The 19,412-nt window shown below is 46.0% G+C and overlaps 1 protein-coding gene across 1 annotated transcript in view; it reads right to left on the minus strand.

The window, feature by feature from the left end:
* The window catches only part of GRHPR (glyoxylate and hydroxypyruvate reductase), a 43,965-nt gene that overhangs the window by 9,723 nt on the left and 14,830 nt on the right, over positions 1–19,412 (minus strand). The window contains exons 3-5 of the mRNA XM_056848942.1: positions 9,134–9,345; positions 1,142–1,272; positions 868–940 (exon numbers count right to left, since the gene is read on the minus strand). Coding sequence (XP_056704920.1) covers positions 868–940; positions 1,142–1,272; positions 9,134–9,345 — 416 coding nt within the window. The remainder of the gene's footprint in view (positions 1–867; positions 941–1,141; positions 1,273–9,133; positions 9,346–19,412) is intronic.

Raw genomic sequence — 19,412 nt, forward strand, 5'->3', positions numbered from 1 at the left:
TTGGTGAGTCACAGCTCACTTCTTCAGATATCTGAAGAAATGAGCTGTGACTCACAAAAGCTCATACCCTGCCAGAAATTTTGTTAGACTTTAAGGTGCCACTAGACTCTTGCACTTTCCTACTGCTACAGACAGACTAATACTGCTACCCATCGCGATCTAACTGGATAATCATTGTTAGGATTTCTTTATATTCTCACCTGCCATTCAATACAATGACTTCCAAGACAGCTTTACATAAAATAGTAAATACAATCAACCAATTAAAACACTGAATTAGAACCCCCCAATCGACAATCATTGAGGCAGCGGCTTAAGCAAGACACCACACCAAACCATGGTTTGTGCCAAGCTCTAAGCTTCCAGAAGCACAACAGGCAAATAATGGGTTACACTCCCATCTCCATAGTATGGCAGATGGCAATGTCAGTTCCACCAAACCATGGTTAGCACAAACTGCAGTTTCTGATTCTGGTTATCCAGCCAATCACAAAACACGGCTTCATCAATTCCAATGTCTCCAAACTGTAATTCAGCACTCTTAACTATGGTTTGGTGTCTGCAAAGTTTGACAAATGTCAAACTAACTGTATCATTTGCTAGCCACCCTTCCTTAGAGGCTTTATGAATTAAAAATCATTTTCCAAGTCTCCTGAAAGCTAGGAGGGCTCCCCTCAGCAGTGAATTTCACAGCCAAGAAGCCATCACTGACAAGATTCCAGTTCTCCTCACTACCTTCAAAGCTCTCCAGGCACACAAAGCGTAACACACACCCCCATATGACGACCACCACATGTGACAGACAGCATGGTATAATGATTACAGTGTTTGTCTAGGAGACCCGGCTCAAATTTCCACAGGTCTTACCGTTTTTTTATTTCATCAGTCGCAAGATGGTCATATCCCACAGACAATGTACTGATTACTTTCAGGGATGGCCCTGTAAAACGATAAAAGGTTAGGCGCTCAAAGGGGGGGGTCATTAATATGCCCTCCCCTCTCCCAAAAGAAAGTGGAAAGAACTCATGAGCAAAACTAATTGCGGCATCTAATATTAAAAATGAAAGAAGTTGTCAGTTGTACTGCGCAACCCTATGCGGAGTTAAACCCGCCGATTTCATTAAGTGCCACCTCTACTCACCTGCTGCATCCAGAACCTCTTTGTCTATCCGGTCAGACAAAAGGCACAGGAGCCCATCCTTCCCAGCAACCCCTGCTAACAACTCTGACTGTGGGATGGGCTCATCTGAATCCCATTGCTGGATGCTGCAGCTTTAAAGGAAGCAAGAAAGATACCATCATTCAAAGCAGATCAGAGGAGAGCACTTTATACCAAAGGCTGCAACCTGTAATCCTTCTCAATCCATAGATCAAAAGTTTAAGATGATGAATCTGTTGGAGCCAATTTAATCACTGGAGGACAAAATGTTATCAGTGGGATTGTAAGGTAAGGGCACAACAGTTTGCTTTGAGGGTACTTTGTTACTGGTGTGTAGCTGCAATAGGGAACTGTATTGTCAATGATAACCCAGCCCTTTAACAACAAGTAATCCCATATCATTGATTAACGCTTCCTTCCATATTTCAGAAAGGTATCAGCTAAATGGAAATGAGACCAGTGGTGGAACATGTGCATCTCATGCAGAAGGTTCCAGGTTCAAATCCTTGCCATCTCCACCTTAAAACAGATCCTCAAGTAGTAGGGTTAGAAAAGAGCTTTGCCCGAGACTTTAGAGAAAAAAACTGTCAATCAGAGTGGACAATACTGAGTGAGATAGACCAATGGTCTGACTTGGTCTCTCCAGTTTAAAGGGTCTCAAGAGCACTGTAGACTGCCAGGGATTAAACACAGAATCTTTACATATCCAAAGCATATGCTCTACCACTGAGCTAAGGCCCCTCTGACCGCCACTGGAGTGCTCTTCCAGATTTGCAAAATTTTAAATTAGAAGCCCTCCCAAGTCCTCCCAAGTCTTAAAAAAAATATTTTCCATTTCATATCATAGAATCATAGAGTTGGAAGGGACCACCAGGGTCATCTCGTCCAACCCCCTGCACAATGCAGGAAATTCACAACTACTCCCTCCACAAACATTTAATGCAAACAAAACCAGACATTACAAAGTAATACACACTGCTTTGTTTTATCAGTTTGTTAATTTAAAAAAAAATCAAACAACCTACCGTATCACACAAACATAACACCAAAACAATTCTAACATTATGGCATACCTAATTCTGCTTTACTAATAACCTTTAGTTTTGTAATTTTTCAGTATGCACAATCATTACCAACTGCCCCATCTATCAATCATATCATAATATTTATGCTTTGTTTTTGCTTTAGCACTAAAACCTATATATCCCTTTTGTAACTCCTGTTCACTTATCTATAATCAACATTAACATCATAGTCTTTATCTAGGCAAAACATCTTTAAACCCCCCATGCCCAAAGCAATTTATTATTATTATTATTATTTTTCTAAAGAGTTTCTATTTATATAATCACTATGAAACATATGCAAAATACAATTCCCATTTTTGTTGAAATTCTTCATAGGGTCTTTTATTTACTTGACTCGTCAGCTTTGCCATCACCGGGTACTCTTGACTTACTCCTCACCAAGGCTGGGAAATATTTTAGCAGAGATCTCAACAAACGGCCCAGTTCACACACTGATAATATAAGCACAAAGCACAAAGTTCTTCAACTTTCACACAGTGCACTGAGCTTTGTTGTATCACAGGCAGACTTCTCGTCACAATGGACAGCTGAGCCAGCGTGGTGTAGTGGTTAAGAGCGGTGGTTTGGAGCGGTGGACTCTGATCTGGACAACTGGGTTCGATTCCCCGCTCCTCCACTTGAACGGCAGAGGCTGGTTGGTTTCCCCACTCCTACAAATGAAGCCAGCTGGGTGACCTTGGGCTAGTCACAGCTCTCTTAGAGCTCTCTCAGCCCCACCTACCTCACAGATTGTCTGTTGTGGGGAGGGGAAGGGAAGATGACTGTAAGCCGGCTTGATTCTTAAGTGGTAGAGGAAGTCAGCATATAAAAACCAACTCTTTTTCTCCTGATCAACTGCACAAGGGGCTTAAGTACAGGTTTTTTGCTTTGAACTGTCCTGTTGAAGCAACCCAAGCACTAGAGGCCTCACAGGTACCGCTTGGCTCCAACCTGGCCAGCAAGAACAATGTGCTTAGAATTGCCCATCGCCTCCTCCAATGCCGCTGTCAGCTTAGTTTTCCTTTCTCCACTTGGACCCAGCGGGCAGAGTCATGACAGGCGGCACCGAGCAAACCTCTGCCCATGGTCGTCGCTGCCAGCCAGGCTGGACAGTCCCACAAGTGTCAACCCTGCCTGTTCCTGGACCAGCGTGGTGCAGTGGTTAAGGGCGGCAGTTTGGAGCGGCGGACTCTGATCTGGAGAACCGGGTTCGATTCCCCACTCCGCCACATGAGCGGCAGACGCTGATCTGGTGAACTGGGTTTGTTTCCCCCCACTCCTACACATGAAGCCAGCTGGGTGACCGTGGGCTAGTCACAGCTCTCTCTGAACTCTCTCAGCCCCACCTACCTCACAGATTGTCTGTTGTGGGGAGGGGAAGGGAAGGTGACTGTAAGCCGGTTTGATTCTTCCTTAAGTGGTAGAGAAAGTCAGCGTACAAAAACCAACTTCAGCTCCTCCTCCTCCAGTTAACCCTCCCAATCTGCCTCAGGCACAAGCTGCAGAAGCCTTTCAAGCGCTCTCTACATAGAGGCTGCGAGGTCAGAAACGAGGAAAACGAGAACAGCGGCTCCCAACACAACCAAACAGGGGTAATAAGGGACAAATTTAGAGAACTGAATAAAAGAGGCCTTCTCTTAATAAATCCCAGTTGCTGGGCCAAAAGCAAGTGAGGGGAGACCTTGGTCGTGGCGAATGATTAACCTAACCGTGGGCAGAGCTCCTTGCCGAAAGAACGTTGTTAAACATTAGTCCACACTGAGCCATGCGGTTCCAAATGGCCATCATCAAAGATGGCTTCTTTCCAGGCAAAAATTCACAAGTGTGATTGGCCTGTCTGAGGCCTGGGCTTGGAATCATAAGAGTTGGAAGGGGCCATACAGGCCATCTAGTCCAACCCCCTGCTCAATGCAGGATCAGCCTAGAGCATCCCTGACAAGTGCTTGTCCAGCCTCTGCTTAAAGACCGCCAGTGAGGGGGAGCTCACCACCTCCCTAGCTAGCCGACTCCACCGTTGAACAGTTCTTACTGTAAAAAGATTTTCCCCTAACAACAAGCTGGTACCTTTCTGCCCGCAATTTAAACCCATTATTGTGAGTCCTATCCTCTGCTGCCAACAGGAACAGCTCCCTGCCCTCCTCTACTTCAGCATGGAACAGGCTGCTAATTACCAAGCATAAATGGCCTATAAGTTGTTCAATAGTGGAACCAGCTCCCTAGGGAGGTGGTGAGCTCCCCCCTCACTCACTGGCCATCTTTAAGCAGAGGATGGACAAGCACTTGTCAGGGATGCTCTAGGCTGATCCTGCACTAAGCAGGGGGTTGGACTAGATGGCCTCTATGGCCCCTTCCATGATTCTGGGATTCTTTCTAAGCCCATCAAAGTCCTCGGCTGGAACTCTGTTTTGGGCTGAGCTGGGAGTTGCCAATAAGCACCAGACTTCCCACTTTGAAAGGAACAGTACCTATGGAAAGAGCCAGTGTGAGACTCATCTGGCTTAAAGGGTCATTCTCTGGACCAGGTGACTACTGGCAAGCAGGTAGAGGCGAGAGAGAACAGGATTTGAAAGGTCTCCATAACAGAGCTGTACATTATTACGCATGGAGATCAACAGTGAAGAAGTGACTTCAGCAAGAAAAGACAACAAGCCAAACATTAAAAGAAACAAAGCCAACAGAGAGGGGAAAAGCCAGAGGCAAAGCTAGGAGGGCATGAATGTGTGTTTCTGGTCACCCCCATAACAACTTCACAAATAAGGCAAAAGTTCTCATAAACAGATGGTGGTACCATTTCAGGCTACAGACTCAGCATGAGTGAACACTCCTCTGTACCAAACAAGCGGGGGGGAATTCCCCCACACTCAGAAAACAAAGGTGTGAGAGACGAGGTCAACCTTGATTCCCTCCTCCCTGATGGGCTAGTTTTCTACAGGCAGGGATTTTGTTTTTGTATAAGAAATCATTCAACACAATGGAGCCTCCGCTGGCAGTTTGGAGAGGTTCAGCCCAGAAAAAGGTCGATCACCACTTATGCAAGTAGCAATGTGAGAAACAGGCCTAGATTTCGAGACTCTGGTGGCAGAAACCTATGGGTCTTCTCCACAGACCTACCTGTAACTCCTTCTGAGTCCCTGGGATGTAGCAAATAAATAGCAAATAACTTACTGGAGGCCAGTGCTGAATTTCTTTTAAAGAGACCCTCTTTACACACATTTAACAAACAGTTGCAAATCCCGAGGTGCTACTAGGCTCCAATGTTGGGGGCTTTGGTACCTGGACCCCCCCTTAATTTAAACACAACTGACATGACTTTTAGGTGTTGCATAAAGTTCTCCTTACTGCATCCTGTGTAAAGGAAAACGTCCTAGCTTTCCCACCTCCACAGACTTGTTCAATATTTGTTCTGCTCCCTGCTCCCTCACATGGTTCAGAGTTGGACTCTGTTCTCCCATTCAGTAAGGCAGAAATAACTAAAATGTGTGTGTGTTTATATGTGCCTAGGTGCTTGATCTCAGAGGATCGTACCCATGGTCACTTAACACAGAGAACTGCCTCTTAAAGTACTCTGCAAGTCTTCAATTCTAAAAACACTTTCCTGTGATTAAGCCCCATAGAATAGACCTAAATACAGTGAGTAGACCTGCTCAGGATTGCTTCCTAAGTATTCTTTAAGGCTCCCAATCCAGCTCAAAAATAGTAACAAGGGTGAGTTCCTTACTACTTTTAACCCAGGAAGGCGCAGGAGGTTCTGTTGAGAATCATCCATAACACTTATGAAGTAGGTCTTACTCATGCCCCATACAACTGTCAGTTTTTAAGGTAACATTTTTTGCTGCAACAGACTAACATACCTATCCTAAACGTTGCCCAGAAAACCCTGCTTTACTCACACCAAGCACCACATAATGCTTTACCTCACTATTAACCAACTCCTCCTTTACCACAACTCTCCAGTTCTTTGCAGACTGGTCCTGAACATAAGAACATAAGAAAAGCCATGGGGGATCAGACCAAAGTCCATCAGGTCCAGCAGTCTGTTCACACAGTGGCCAACCAGATGTCTCTAGGAAGCCCACAAACAAGACAACTGCAGCAGCACCATCCTGCCTGTGTTCCACTGCACCTAATATATTCGGCATGCTCCTCTGATCCTGGAGAGAATAGGTATGCAGCATGACTAGTAGCCATTTTGACAAGTAGCCATGGATAGCCCTCTTCTCCTTGAACATGTCCACTCCCCTCTTAAAGCCTTCCAAGTTGGCATCCATCACCACATCTTGGGGCAGGGAGTTCCACAATGTAACTATGCCTTGTGTGAAGAAATACTTCCTTTTATCTGTTTGGAATCTCTCACCCTCCAGCTTCAGCAGATGACCCTGCGTTCTAGTATTATGAAAGAAGGAGAAAAGCTTCTCCCTGTCCACTCTCTCCACACTGCATAATTTTATAGATTATCATGTCTCCCCTTAACCCCTTCTTTCCAAGCTGCCCGTGAGGGCAGAAACCAGGGGTGCAGTAAACCCAGACTAATTAACATGGGACAAGGGCAACACCCAAGCCCCCATCCACACATGCACCACTGAAGTAAACACAAGCCTTGTGGCACCTTAAACAAGGTTTAATTTCAGCACAAGCATTTGAGAACTGGAGCCCACTTCCTCAAACACATGGCATCTGAAGAAGAGGACTCTACTCTGGGAAGGTTTACGTAGAAATACACCCTTTTCAAGTCAATAAGAACATAAGAAAGGCCTTGCTGGATCAGACCAAGGTCCATCAAGTCTGTTAGACTTGGCCAACCAGGTGCTTATAGGAAGCCCACAAACAAGGCGACTGCAGCAGCATCCTGCCTGTGTTCCACAGCATCTCATATATTAGGCATGCTCCTCTGATCCTGGAGAGAAGAGGTATGCATCATGACTAGTAGCCATGGATAGCCCTCTCCTCCATGAACATGTCCACTCCCCTCTTAAAGCCTTCCAAGTTGGCAGCCATCACCATATCCTGGGGCAGGGAGTTCCACCATTTCACTATTTAAGTCGTTAAAACTGTCTCCTGTTTCCTATAGCTAAACACCCACACACACACACTACTCCCCGGGGAATGGTGCTCCAATGACACAGAGCAATCCTGCACAGAGCCACTGCAATCTAATGCAGCGAACAGTCCAACAGAAAGTGACTCCAGTCGAAACGCTTGGCCTGAGACTGGGGTCACTCTGCATAGGATTATCCTATGGGTTTAGGACCGGAGTGACTCCGCGCAGGATTGCAGAAAGAGTTTGCAAGCAGGGGAAAGGGCAGGAACATGCTCCCAGCGCCGTTGAGCGCCGTGGAGGAGGCTGTCCGAAGGTAAGAACATACGAAAGGCCCTGCTGGATCAGACCCAGGCCCATCAAGCCAAGCAGTCTGTCCACACAGTGGCCAACCAGGGGCCTCTAGGAAACCCACAAACGAGACGACTGCAGCATTATCCTGCCTGTATCCACAGCACCTAATATAATTATATATAATTATAATAAGAACAAGAAAGGCCCTGCTGGATCAGGCCAAGGCCTATCAAGTCCAGCAGTCTGTTCACACAGAGGCCAACCAGGTGCCTCCAGGAAGCCCACAAACAAGACGACGGCAGCAGCACCATCCTGCCTGTGTTCCACAGCACCTAATATAATATAATATATAATATAATATATATTATAATTATAATAAGAACATAAGTAAAACCATGCTGGATCAGACCCAGGCCCATCAAGTCCAGCAGTCTGTCCACACAGTGGCCAACCAGGGGCCTCTAGGAAGCCCACAAACGAGACGACTGCAGCATTATCCTGCCTGTATCCACAGCACCTAATATAATTATATATAATTATAATAAGAACATAAGAAAGGCCCTGCTGGATCAGACCCAGGCCTATCAAGTCCAGCAGTCTGTTCACACAGAGGCCAACCAGGTGCCTCTAGGAAGCCCCCAAACAAGACGACGGCAGCAGCACCATCCTGCCTGTGTTCCACAGTACCTAATATAATTATATATATAATATATATATATAATATAATATATAATATAATTATATATAATATAATTATAATAAGAACATAAGTAAAACCATGCTGGATCAGACCCAGGCCCATCAAGTCCAGCAGTCTGTTCACACAGAGGCCAACCAGGTGCCTCCAGGAAGCCCCCAAACTAAGACGACTGCAGCAGCAGCATCCTGCCTGTGTTCCACAGCACCTAATATAATTATATATATAATATAATATATATTATAATTATAATAAGAACATAAGTAAAACCATGCTGGATCAGGCCCAGGCCCATCAAGTCCAGCAGTCTGTTCACACAGTGGCCAACCAGGTGCCTCCAGGAAGCCCCCAAACTAAGACGACTGCAGCAGCAGCATCCTTCCTGTGTTCCACAGCACCTAATATAATTATATATATATAATATATATAACATAATAACATTATATATAATATAATTATAATAAGAACATAAGTAAAACCATGCTGGATCAGACCCAGGCCCATCAAGTCCAGCAGTCTGTTCACACAGTGGCCAACCAGGTCCCTCTCGGAAGCCCACAAGCAAGACGACTGCAGCAGCATTGTCCTGCCTGTGTTCCCCAGCATCTAATATAATAAGCATGCTCATCTGATCCTGGAGAGAACAGGTATGCATCATGACTAGCATCCATTTTGACTGGTAGCCATGGATAGCCCTCTCCTCCATGAACACGCCCACTCCCCTCTTCAAGCCCTCCAAGGTAGTACAGCCCTCCAAGGACACGGGCGGCGTATGGAGGCGGGGGGAGGAAGCAACTCCCCGTTGCAAAGGGCCTGGGAGCCCGTTTGCAGCCTTGCACAACGCCCGCCCTGAGCAGAACTGCTCCTTGCAGCGCACTTACCCCCCTGCCCGGGCCAAGGCCGCCCGCCCCTCCGGGGGGAGCCGCCGCGTCACGAACACCTTCATGAGTTGCAGCGCCGCCGCCGCCTTCATGCACGGTCCGCCGCCCTCTGCCCCGGGCAGGGCTTTGCGCCTGCGCTCCGCCGGCGCGGCTTGCTCGGCAGCGCCCCCCAGCGTCCCCAAACATATCGCAACAACCCCTGGGAAATGTGGCTGTTTCCCAAGCAGGGCAAAGAGGCCCTTAAGCACGCGCGCCAGTAGTCCTTTTCCTGGGTAGGCTTGCCAACCTCCAGGTGGCACAACTACCAGAAAGACTCAAACCCACTGTGACACCAGAAATGTAAGAACAAAACCGGGTCGGCTCAAATCTCAGTGTCCCAAATTCTATATTCAGTTGCGACAGCCAAAGTTAGCCAATTACAAAATGCACACGGAAGCAAAAGACAGTTGTGCCACTACATGCATCTGTGCAGCGAGACAGCGATTGTGCAGAAAGCTCAATGGCAGGCTCCGCAGAAGGACGAGAGGCAAGGCAGAAATAGGTCGAATATCAAGTCCAAGGAGAGGGACCGCGAGTCCAAAGGTCAGAACCACAATCTTGCCAAAATCTTGCCACTGCCAATTGCAAGCAAAGATGGAGGGAACGCTCTCCCGGGTAGTTGAGCGCTTTCACTTAATAGAGCTTCATCAGCCTCCGAAAGGAAGTCATGATTAACAAGTAGGATTGACTGAACGTCTTCAGTTCTATGTTGCTTTTTTAATTTATTTTAAGAATATTTCATGCTCCCGAAGAAAATGGGCTGCAAATTGATGGTGGTGGCTGGAGATCTCCTGCTATTACAACTGGTATCCAGCTGATAGAGATCAGTTCACCTGGCTTGGGCAATTGGACTCTATGGCATTGAAGCCTCTCCCCTCTCCAAACCCCGCCCTCATCAGGCGCCGCCCCAAAATCTCCAAGTATTTCCCATCCCAGAGCTGGCAACCCTATTCCTAGGTTTGCCAGCTCCAGGCAGGGAAATACCACGAATTGGGGGGGGGGGCTGAGGAGGGCAGGGTTTGGGGAGGGGAGAGACGTCTATGCCATAGAGTCCACCTTTCAAAGCGCCCATTTTATCCTGGTGAACTGATCTCTATCATCTGGAGATCAGTTGTAATAACGGAAGGTCTCCAGCCACCATCTGGAGGTTGGCAACTCACTGCTTCCTGACAACAGCCTCATCCTATGGATTCCATATGAACCTGTGGCAGCTAGTCCTGTGGTATTTTAAGGACTAGAAACATTTTATTCCTACATCAGCTTTTGTAGGCCAGTTCCTGCTTCTTCAGATGCAACATGCGGAGAGGATTTTGTATCTCCCACCTTCCCAGCCTCCAGGTGTGGCCTGGAGATCTCCTGGAATTACCTGGTCTCCAGGTTACAGAGACCACTTCCCCTGGAGAAAATGGCTGCTTTGGAGGGTGGACTCTATGGCATTATGTACCAATGAGGTCCCTCCCCTTCCAAAACCCTGCCGTATTATCCAGGCTCTACCCCCTAAATCTCCAGGTATTTCCCAACCCAGAGCTGGCAACCCTACAGAGGTCTGCCTAATGATAATGCTTGTTCATCACTTCTGAAGAAATAGGCTGAAGGTTTCCTTAGTCCTTAAAGTGCCGCATCACATCACAATATCTCTTGCATCCCCACTCCAAAAACAGGTGACTGGGAGTTCAACAGTGTCTAAACTTCACAGTACCATTTAACCCAGTGCTCAAGGGAGATTTCAAGGAAACCATCTGAATGCCAAAAGATCCAGCTGAACCAAAGTCATAAGAACGTAAGAAAAGCCCTGCTGGATCAGACCAAGGTCCATCAAGTCCAGCAGTCTGTTCACACAGCAGCCAACCAGGTGCCTCTAGGAAGCTCACAAACAAGACGACTGTAGCAGCCGCATCCTGCCTGTGTTCCACCGCACCCAAAATAATAGGCATGCTCCTCTGATCCTGGAGAGAATAGGTATGCATCATGACTAGCATCCATTTTATCTAGGAGCCATGAATACCTCTTTCCTCCATGAACACGCCCACTCCCCTCTTCAAGCCTTCCAAGTTGGCAGCCATCACCACATTTTGGGGCAGGGAGTTCCACAATGTAACTATGCGTTGTGTGAAGAAATACTTCCTTTTATCTGTTTGGAATCTCTCACCCTCCAGCTTCAGCAGATGACCCCGCGTTCTAGTATTACGGGAGAGGGAGAAAAACGTCTCCCTGTCCACTCTCTCCAAACCATGCATAATTTTATAGGCCTCTATCATGCCTCCCCTCAGCCGCCTTCTTTCCAAGCGAAACAGCCCTAAGCGTTTTAACCGCTCCTCATAGGGCACTTGCTCTAGTCCACTAATCATTTTGGTTCGGGGACCAAGTCCTCTCTCTCTTCACTCAACCAATATAACCAGAAAGGGTGTGAGTGCCACTGTCTTCGGACGAGAACATTGCTGGAATACTGATAAAGTCTATAAATCTGAAAGTGCAAATTATGTCCTCTTTTGTCCAGAGTTTTGTTCAGGGCCACCCTAGGATTCAAGGTGCTACTACAAGCCCTACAGGAGCAGAACATTTTGAACATTTCTCTCTCCCCACCCCCGCAAGGTCATTTAGACCACATTTTCTGAAGGATAAAAGGAATTACTTTAAAGGGGAAAAAAACAGACGGCATTTTTATCAACCTCCAATAGCTCTTCATTGAGGCAATCATTCAGAGCAACCGGTTTAGCGAGTTTTAAGAAGAAAGGATTAGATAATTGTACAGCTAGAATAATGCGGAGGGCATGCCGAGAAAAACCATCCTCTGAAAGGAGACGGGAAAGATTGGGACCTGTTTGCTTTAGAATGAAAGGGAAAGAGAACGAGATAAAAGTCCATATCGTAATGAAGTATATTGAGACGGGCACCAGGACAAGAGCAAGCAGGTGGTTCCCGGATACTGAAATGCAGCAAATACAACATTTCTTTTTTTTTTTAATTTACTTGTACAAAATGTACACTTTTGGGGACTGTGTCTTATTCTGCAGGTGCTTCCTTGGATAAACTGAGAGGTTCTGCCGTAAGAATCGCATGTAGGGTTGCCAACCTCCAGGTGGCAGTTGGAGATCTCCCCGTATTGCAACTGATCTCCAGGTGACAGCGATCACTTTCCCTGAAGAAAATGGCTGCTTTGGCAATTGGGCTCTATGGCATTGAAGTCCCTCCCCTCTCCAAACCCCGCCCTCTTTTGGCTCCACCTCAAAATCTCCAGGTATTTCCCAACCTGGAGCTGGCAACCCTATTCCTACTCCATGTGAATTTTGGAGGTGATTCAAGACTAGAATTGACAACCAAGTAAGTAATTTTTAGCGGATTGGTCATTATCCTTGGGAAGAAGAAGAAGAAGTAACAGAAGAGTTGGTTTTTATATGCCAACTTTCTCTACCACTTAAGGAAGAATCAAACCGGCTTACAATCACCTTCCCTTCCCCTCCCCACAACAGACACCTTGTGAGGTAGGAGAGGCTGAGAGAGCTCTAAGAGAGCTGTGACTAGCCCAAGGTCACTCAGCTGGCTTCATGGGTAGGAGTGGGGAAACAAATCGAGTTCACCAGATTAGCCTCCACGGCTCATGTGGAGGAGTGGGGAATCAAACCCGTTTCTCCAGATCAGAGCCCACCGCTCCAAACCACCGCTCTTAACCACTACACCAGGGCTAACCAGCTTCCATACTGTTGGAGAAGAGACGATTTAAGCTCCAGGTAGTGGACTGAGGCGAGAAAGTATAACTTTTTTAGGGTTGGCAACTCCGTCTTGGGAACCGCCTGGAGATTTCCGGTGATTTTGAGGGAGGGTGGAATTTGGAGAGGGGAGGGAGCTCAGCAGGGATGTGATGTCACTCTAGGACTTCTGTTTCTCCTACACTGTATGGCATACTATAGAGTCCACCCTCCAAAGCTGCCATATCCTGCAGGGGAACTGATTTTTGTAGTCTGGGGAACAGGGAGAAATCCAGGTCCAGCCTTGAGGCTGGTAAGTCTACAACCCCGCTCATGCATTTTCAGGCTATTGTATTTATTGGTTCTTATAGTATTTTTGTTGTGTTGCTGATTTAAAGATTTTTTTTTTTTTGTAATCCACCTTGAGATTCTGCAAGGTGAACCATAAATGGAGTAAGTAAATGAAGTAATAAAATTGGCGCCATCTAGTGACATGTTATAGAGCACATTCCCTCAGCATACAGCTGTGTAGATTCACATTTTGCATACATGTTTGTTACAGTATCTAAGAGGGAACAGACTCTTAAAATAATAAAACAATATATTTATTTGTTGCCATCAGAAAACACAGGTTGTGAGTCCCTAGAGTGACTCTTAGAGCAATTGATCTCAACATAAACAATGTGGTTTATCTATGTAGTTTACTGTGCAATCCAGAAGACGCATGAATACATGAAGCTGCCTTATACTGAATCAGACCCTTAGTCCATCAAAGTCAGTATTGCCTACTCAGACCGGCAGCGGCTCTCCAGGGTCTCAGGCCGAGGTCTTTCACATCACCTAACTTGCCTTGACCTTTTAACTGGAGATGCCGGGGCTTGAACCTGGGACCTTCTGCATGCCAAGCAGATGCTCTACCGCTAAGCTACGGCCCCTCCCCGAAGACACTCTGCAAGTAAGCCCCACTGGGTCATCTGCAGTAGGATTCTGAGTTGGCCTGCTTAGGAGGGCTGTGTTAGCTACCTTGTTATTTCCATACCAAGTGTATTTAAATAAGGCACTGGTTTTTGGACAAATAAATTGCTGCTCTTAAAGAGACATACATTTTAAACGTTTGAATTTTTTTTTCTGAATTTTTAATGACAGTGGAAATTTTTGGCCATTTAAGTTTTTTTGTACAATTATTCATTTTCACATAACATTATCTGAATGTTCGTCTTAAGCTTCTATTTGTCAGGCATTCCTTTCCTTTCCTTCTTTCAAGCTCCCTTGACCCAAAGGTCTTGAGCAGTAAATGGGGAGCCTTTATTTCTTTAAGGAAAATATGGTGGAGAGATTCTTCGACACCACCCATATTGTTCTTGGGTCTCTATCCGCCAGCAAAAAGGGGACTGTTTTATCTTTTGTTACAATGGCAGGTAATTTGATTAAGATAGGAGTAATCCATTGATTGCGATAAGAATTGTATTGGGGGCATTCCAACATCATATGGGATAATTAAGCCACTCTCTTCAGATCACAGGGACAAAGCCTATCTGAATAAGGTAAGTTGCCATAGCTTCCAATTAACACCACCGAAGGTGCAGCATTCTATTTATCAGGTATTATATATTTTTATTTCTGATTAGGAAGATTTTCAAATTGTGTTGGGGATTTCTACAGAATATTTCTGATTGGGGAAAAAATGGAATTTCCTATTAAAATTTAAATGCAGAAGGTCCCAGGTTCAATCCCTGGCCTCTCCAGTTCAAAGGACCAGGCAAGTAGGTGATGTGAAAGACCTCTGCTTGAGACCCTGGAGAGCCGCTGCTGGTCTGAGTTGACAATACTGACTTTGATGGACCTTGATGGTCTGATTCAGTATAAGGCAGCTTCATGTGTTCAAATTGTACTGCCTTTTCTGTCTTGGCTATTGTTTTTATTCTACAGCTTTTATTGAACCCAATTATTCCCTTCTGCTAAGTGAACCACCTTCTGTTGGAGGTAGGAGTCCTTCCACAAGATTCCTCTCTTGGTGGAAGGGAATCATTGGATGAACTGACTGGATCCAACGAAGAAATCTCTGCACAGCCAAGTTTGCTCTCCCACAATGAAATGGCAAACGACAGCCAGTAACGTCAGCAAGATAGTGGTGGAAAGTGCTGTCAAGCTGCAGCCAACTTCTGGCGACCTCACAGGGTTTTCAGGGCAAGAGACAAACAGAGGAAGTTTGCCATTGCCAGTTTATGTGGAGCAACCCTGGACGTCCTTGTTAATCTCCCATCCAAGTACCAACTGTTGGAAGTGAAGGACATTACGCTGTCTCTTAACCTCAGACTCCACAGGGAGGACAAGACTAGTGAGTCAGAGAGACAGAGGGGACAATACACTAGGGCAGGGGTGGGGAACGACAGGCCCGGGGGGGGGGGGCGTTTAAGACCCGCGAAATCATTTGGTCTGGCCCTTTGTGGGTCCTGGCAGATCTCTAGCTCAGAAGGATCTAAGACTGGCGATCCGCCCCCTCCCGTGGACAGGAAGAGCCTCTATTCAAGGCGGATGTGAGTTTGTTTTACCGAGAAAAGGAACCTTTTCCCCCCTTGCAGAAGAGTCGTTAGCTATGCTAGGACTGCCCAAGAAACTATTAATCCTTTCCCACCCAGGCCATGGAGAAACGTATTCCCTTTGCACTACAAGAGGGCTGGGGGTGGAAGTGGCAACAATAAAAGGGTTAAAGGGGGCAGGGGCAGAATGCGCGCGGGGGGGGGGGGAGTTCTTAGCCAGTGTGTCCTCATTTCATTCCTGCAGGTGGAGGTAGCAGGAGCCGGCTGTACAATCTGGCCCCAACCATGCAAAGCAGGAGCAACTCTGGTGTGTGGCTGGATGGCTATGCCCAGCTGGTGCAACAGACCATCCTGTTCCACCAGGTGGGCGAGTGCGCCACCGGTTGGATGCCTGTCTCTTTGCCCACGCTGGGGTGGGAGCTGCCTGCTTGGGGCTTGGTCGGCTAATTTTTAAGTTGATAATTTTGTATGGCCTGCGAATGATGTTATAAATATCCAAATGGCCCTTGGCAGAAAAAAGGTTCCCCACCCCTGCACTAGGGCATCCTTTCTCTACTGCTCTGAACTATCCCTTTGATGTGTAGATTGCTACTCTTAGGGAAACTTCCTTCCTTCCTGCTTCTGCCTCACCTCCTCATACCCACAGGCACCTCTTCTCCATCTTGCCTCTATGAGGGAAGGACGCATGTCCTGGATCTCCCTCCATCCCAGTTAGTTAGAATAGACAGGCAACTATATTCTACTCTATCCCTATCCTGAAATGGATTTCCTACAGTATATGAAGTATATTAGTTGAATAGATAAAAAGGCTCCTAGCAATTTTGTTCCTGGCACACACAGAGGTTTGGGTGAGCTTCTCTGCGCACCACAGCCTTTGTGCACTCTGCTAATTTAACATGGATTTGGGCATAGTGAAGCCTTAATAATCCAACACCAACCAGGGCCAACCTTGCTTCTTAGCTTCCAAGATCTAACAAGATCAGGCTAGCCTGGACCATCCAAGTTAGGGCTCAGCAAGACGGCAGCTTCCAAATCATCACCAATTTTAATTTATCTCCCTCTTTTTCTCACTCCCCCTCCCCTTTTCTGGCTGAATATACCCCTATGCCTTGCACAATGCAGATGTGAAGCGAGATCAGAAAAGAGGCGTATTGCATTGATAGGAATCAGAAGTGTAACGACATAAAATCGTACGAAAGCAAAGGTGCTGCTCTTTTATGGAAACGGCCGGAGACAGAACTCCAGTGGTTGAGAGATGCTGAGCAAGCAGGAAAGTGATTAACAAATGCTATTGAACACTGAGAAATCTGACAGTGGCTTTTTTTCCACTAGCGATGAATTTTAAAAATCCATGGAGTGAAAAAAATATGCTAAGGGAATATATTTAAATGAAACATTTCTGGGTCTGTACCAGGAATTATGCAGATTAGAAATTTTTCCCCTTTGAAGAACAAATGCTACATCTAATTAAACAGTCTTGCTGGACATTGATAGAGACTGGAGATCTTGGGGGCAAGGGGTTGGGAGAGTGGGGAGAGACAGAGTCCTGATCAGGAGGATTGTGTGGTTACTGAATGGAGGGGAATCTGTTCCAAAAGCAACAAGAGACAGACTGAGAGGTTCCTAGACCAGAATGGCCAGCCAGATGCAATTTTTGCTAAGTGTGGTGTAGTGGTTAAGAGCAGTGGTTTGGAGCGGTGGACTCTGATCTGGAGAACTGGGTTTGATTCCCCACTCCTCCTCCTGAGCGGCAGAGGCTAATCTGGTGAACTGGATTTGTTTTCCCACTCCTACACCTGAAGCCAACTGGGTGACCTTGGGCAAGTTATAGTTCCATTAAGAGCTCTTTCAGCCCCACTTACCTCACAGGGTGTATGTTGTGGGGAGGGGAAGGTGATTGTAAGCAGGTTTGATTCTCCCTTAAGCAGTAGAGAAAGTCGGCATATAAAAACCAACTTCTCCTCCTCCTCCTCCTCTTCCTCGATGAAATGTAAAGGTATTGCTGCGCAACATTAAACACTACCAGGAAAATGCATCAAACTCTGTAAGGCAATTTCCCCGTACATTCCCTAATTTTAGCCAAACCTTTAAACATGGGGTGAAGACTGATATAACGTTTGACGGGGTGGTGGTGGAAGTGGTTGGAAGAAGACATTTTTTTGTATAATTTTTTGCTCCGGAGCAAGCTCTGGGGGAAAAAAAAGAGTTCTGCAAGTCCCATCACAATGAGCCGGGTACAGTGAGCATCTATAGGTGCTGCGTTACCACCAGGGGCAGGGGGAAGAGAGGGGCAATCCTACCCCCTACTTCAAGTTGCACACATGTAGCTGCCTTATACTGAATCAGACCATTGGACCATCAAGGTCAATATCGACAGCAGTTCTTCAGGGTCACAGGTGTTTCACATCACCTACAGCCTGATTCTTTTAACTGGAGATGCCGGGGATTGAACCTGGGAGCCTCTGCATGCCAAGCAGATGCCCCCCTCCAATAAAATGTCTGGATTTGATTTTTGTAACACTCCCCTACCTGGCTTTCCTATTGCATAGCTACAACTGCTTTCCTGTTTTAAATTCATGTAGTGCTTTTAGCTCTTCTTGTTTCCCATTTTACCTTGGTCCGTTCAGTGTTGGCTTCCATTTTCATATAGGATTTGACTGAAACATTTTAGAAATGTCTGCAGACTGAAATCTCATCTTTCTGCTCCTCTGTACTCCTTCATGGTCTAGTGTTGCCTTTCAGATCTTGTCAAACATCTTCCACTTCTTGTCATTAGCTAGTTTGGTGTAGTGGTTAGACTGCTGGGGTAGGATGTGCGAAACTCAGGTTTAAATCCTCACTTTGCCAAGGAAATTCGCTGAATTACCTTGGGCTAGCCACACACACTCTCAGCCTCACCTTCCTCGCAGGGTTGTTGTGAGGAGGAGAACGAGACGGAGGACAAAACGGAGAACTGCTTTGGATCCCTGTTGGGGAGAAAAGAAGGGCTAAATACCTAAATCAAAATAAAATGATAAACAACACTCAGATTTCTAGTGCAATCCCAACAATGTAATACTCAGAAGTAAATCCCATTGAGTCCAATGGACTTACTCCCTAGTAGACGTGCTCAGGATTGCGGCCTTCAGTGTTAATTTGTACCCTCTTTTTCTTGTTATTCCTTACCTTTTAGAGTTGCCAGGTTCCTCTTTGCTACCGGTGGAAGGTTTTTGGGGCAGAGCCTGAGGAGGGCGAGTTTGGGGAGGGACTTCAATGCCATAGAGTCCAATTGCCAAAGCGGCCATTTTCTCAAGGTGAACTGATCTCTATCAGCTGGAGATCAGTTGTAATAGCAGGAGATCTCCAGCTAGTACCTGGAGGTTGGCAGTCCTACTTACCTTCCAAGGCAATCCTAAGAACACTTTCCTGGGAACAAGCCCCATTGACTAAGACAGGACTTATTTCGGATCGGACCTACTTAGTATTGGCCCCCTAATGCCATCATTTTCCATTCTTAAACATGCGATGACACTGTTGGCCCTCTTGGCCTTTGCCTGTTAGGTGATTCTCTTCTACTTTCTTACATACTGCCGTTTTTCACCTCAACCTGCCTTTCTTTGTCTATTATGCTGCAACCCGCAGGGCAAGGCCTGCATTTCATTTTATTTATTATACCTCACTTTCCTCTTAAAAAATGCTTCAAATGATTATTGGTAGTGTTATTAGGACAGATCACAATAACAATAATTAAAAAACAAACAAACCCCGGAATAGCAGCCCAACACAGACAAATTGAACTGGTGAATTTTCCCCATAATTTTTATCTCCATAAGAGGATGAGCTCGTCCAATTAAATTTTAGGATGATATTAAAGGTAAAGGATCAGGTCTAGGAAAAATGAAATAATCAGCAACATAATCTGGTTTCATTCTCACAAATTCGCTGGTCCCAGGTAGGACTCTAAAGGAGCTTATAAAGAGCAAGTCAGAAGAATAATTTCCTGATGAACTATAGTATATGTACATTTTAAGATAA

Source organism: Euleptes europaea, chromosome 4 (genome assembly GCF_029931775.1).
Source record: "Euleptes europaea isolate rEulEur1 chromosome 4, rEulEur1.hap1, whole genome shotgun sequence".
NCBI classification, from domain to species: Eukaryota; Metazoa; Chordata; class Lepidosauria; order Squamata; family Sphaerodactylidae; genus Euleptes; species Euleptes europaea.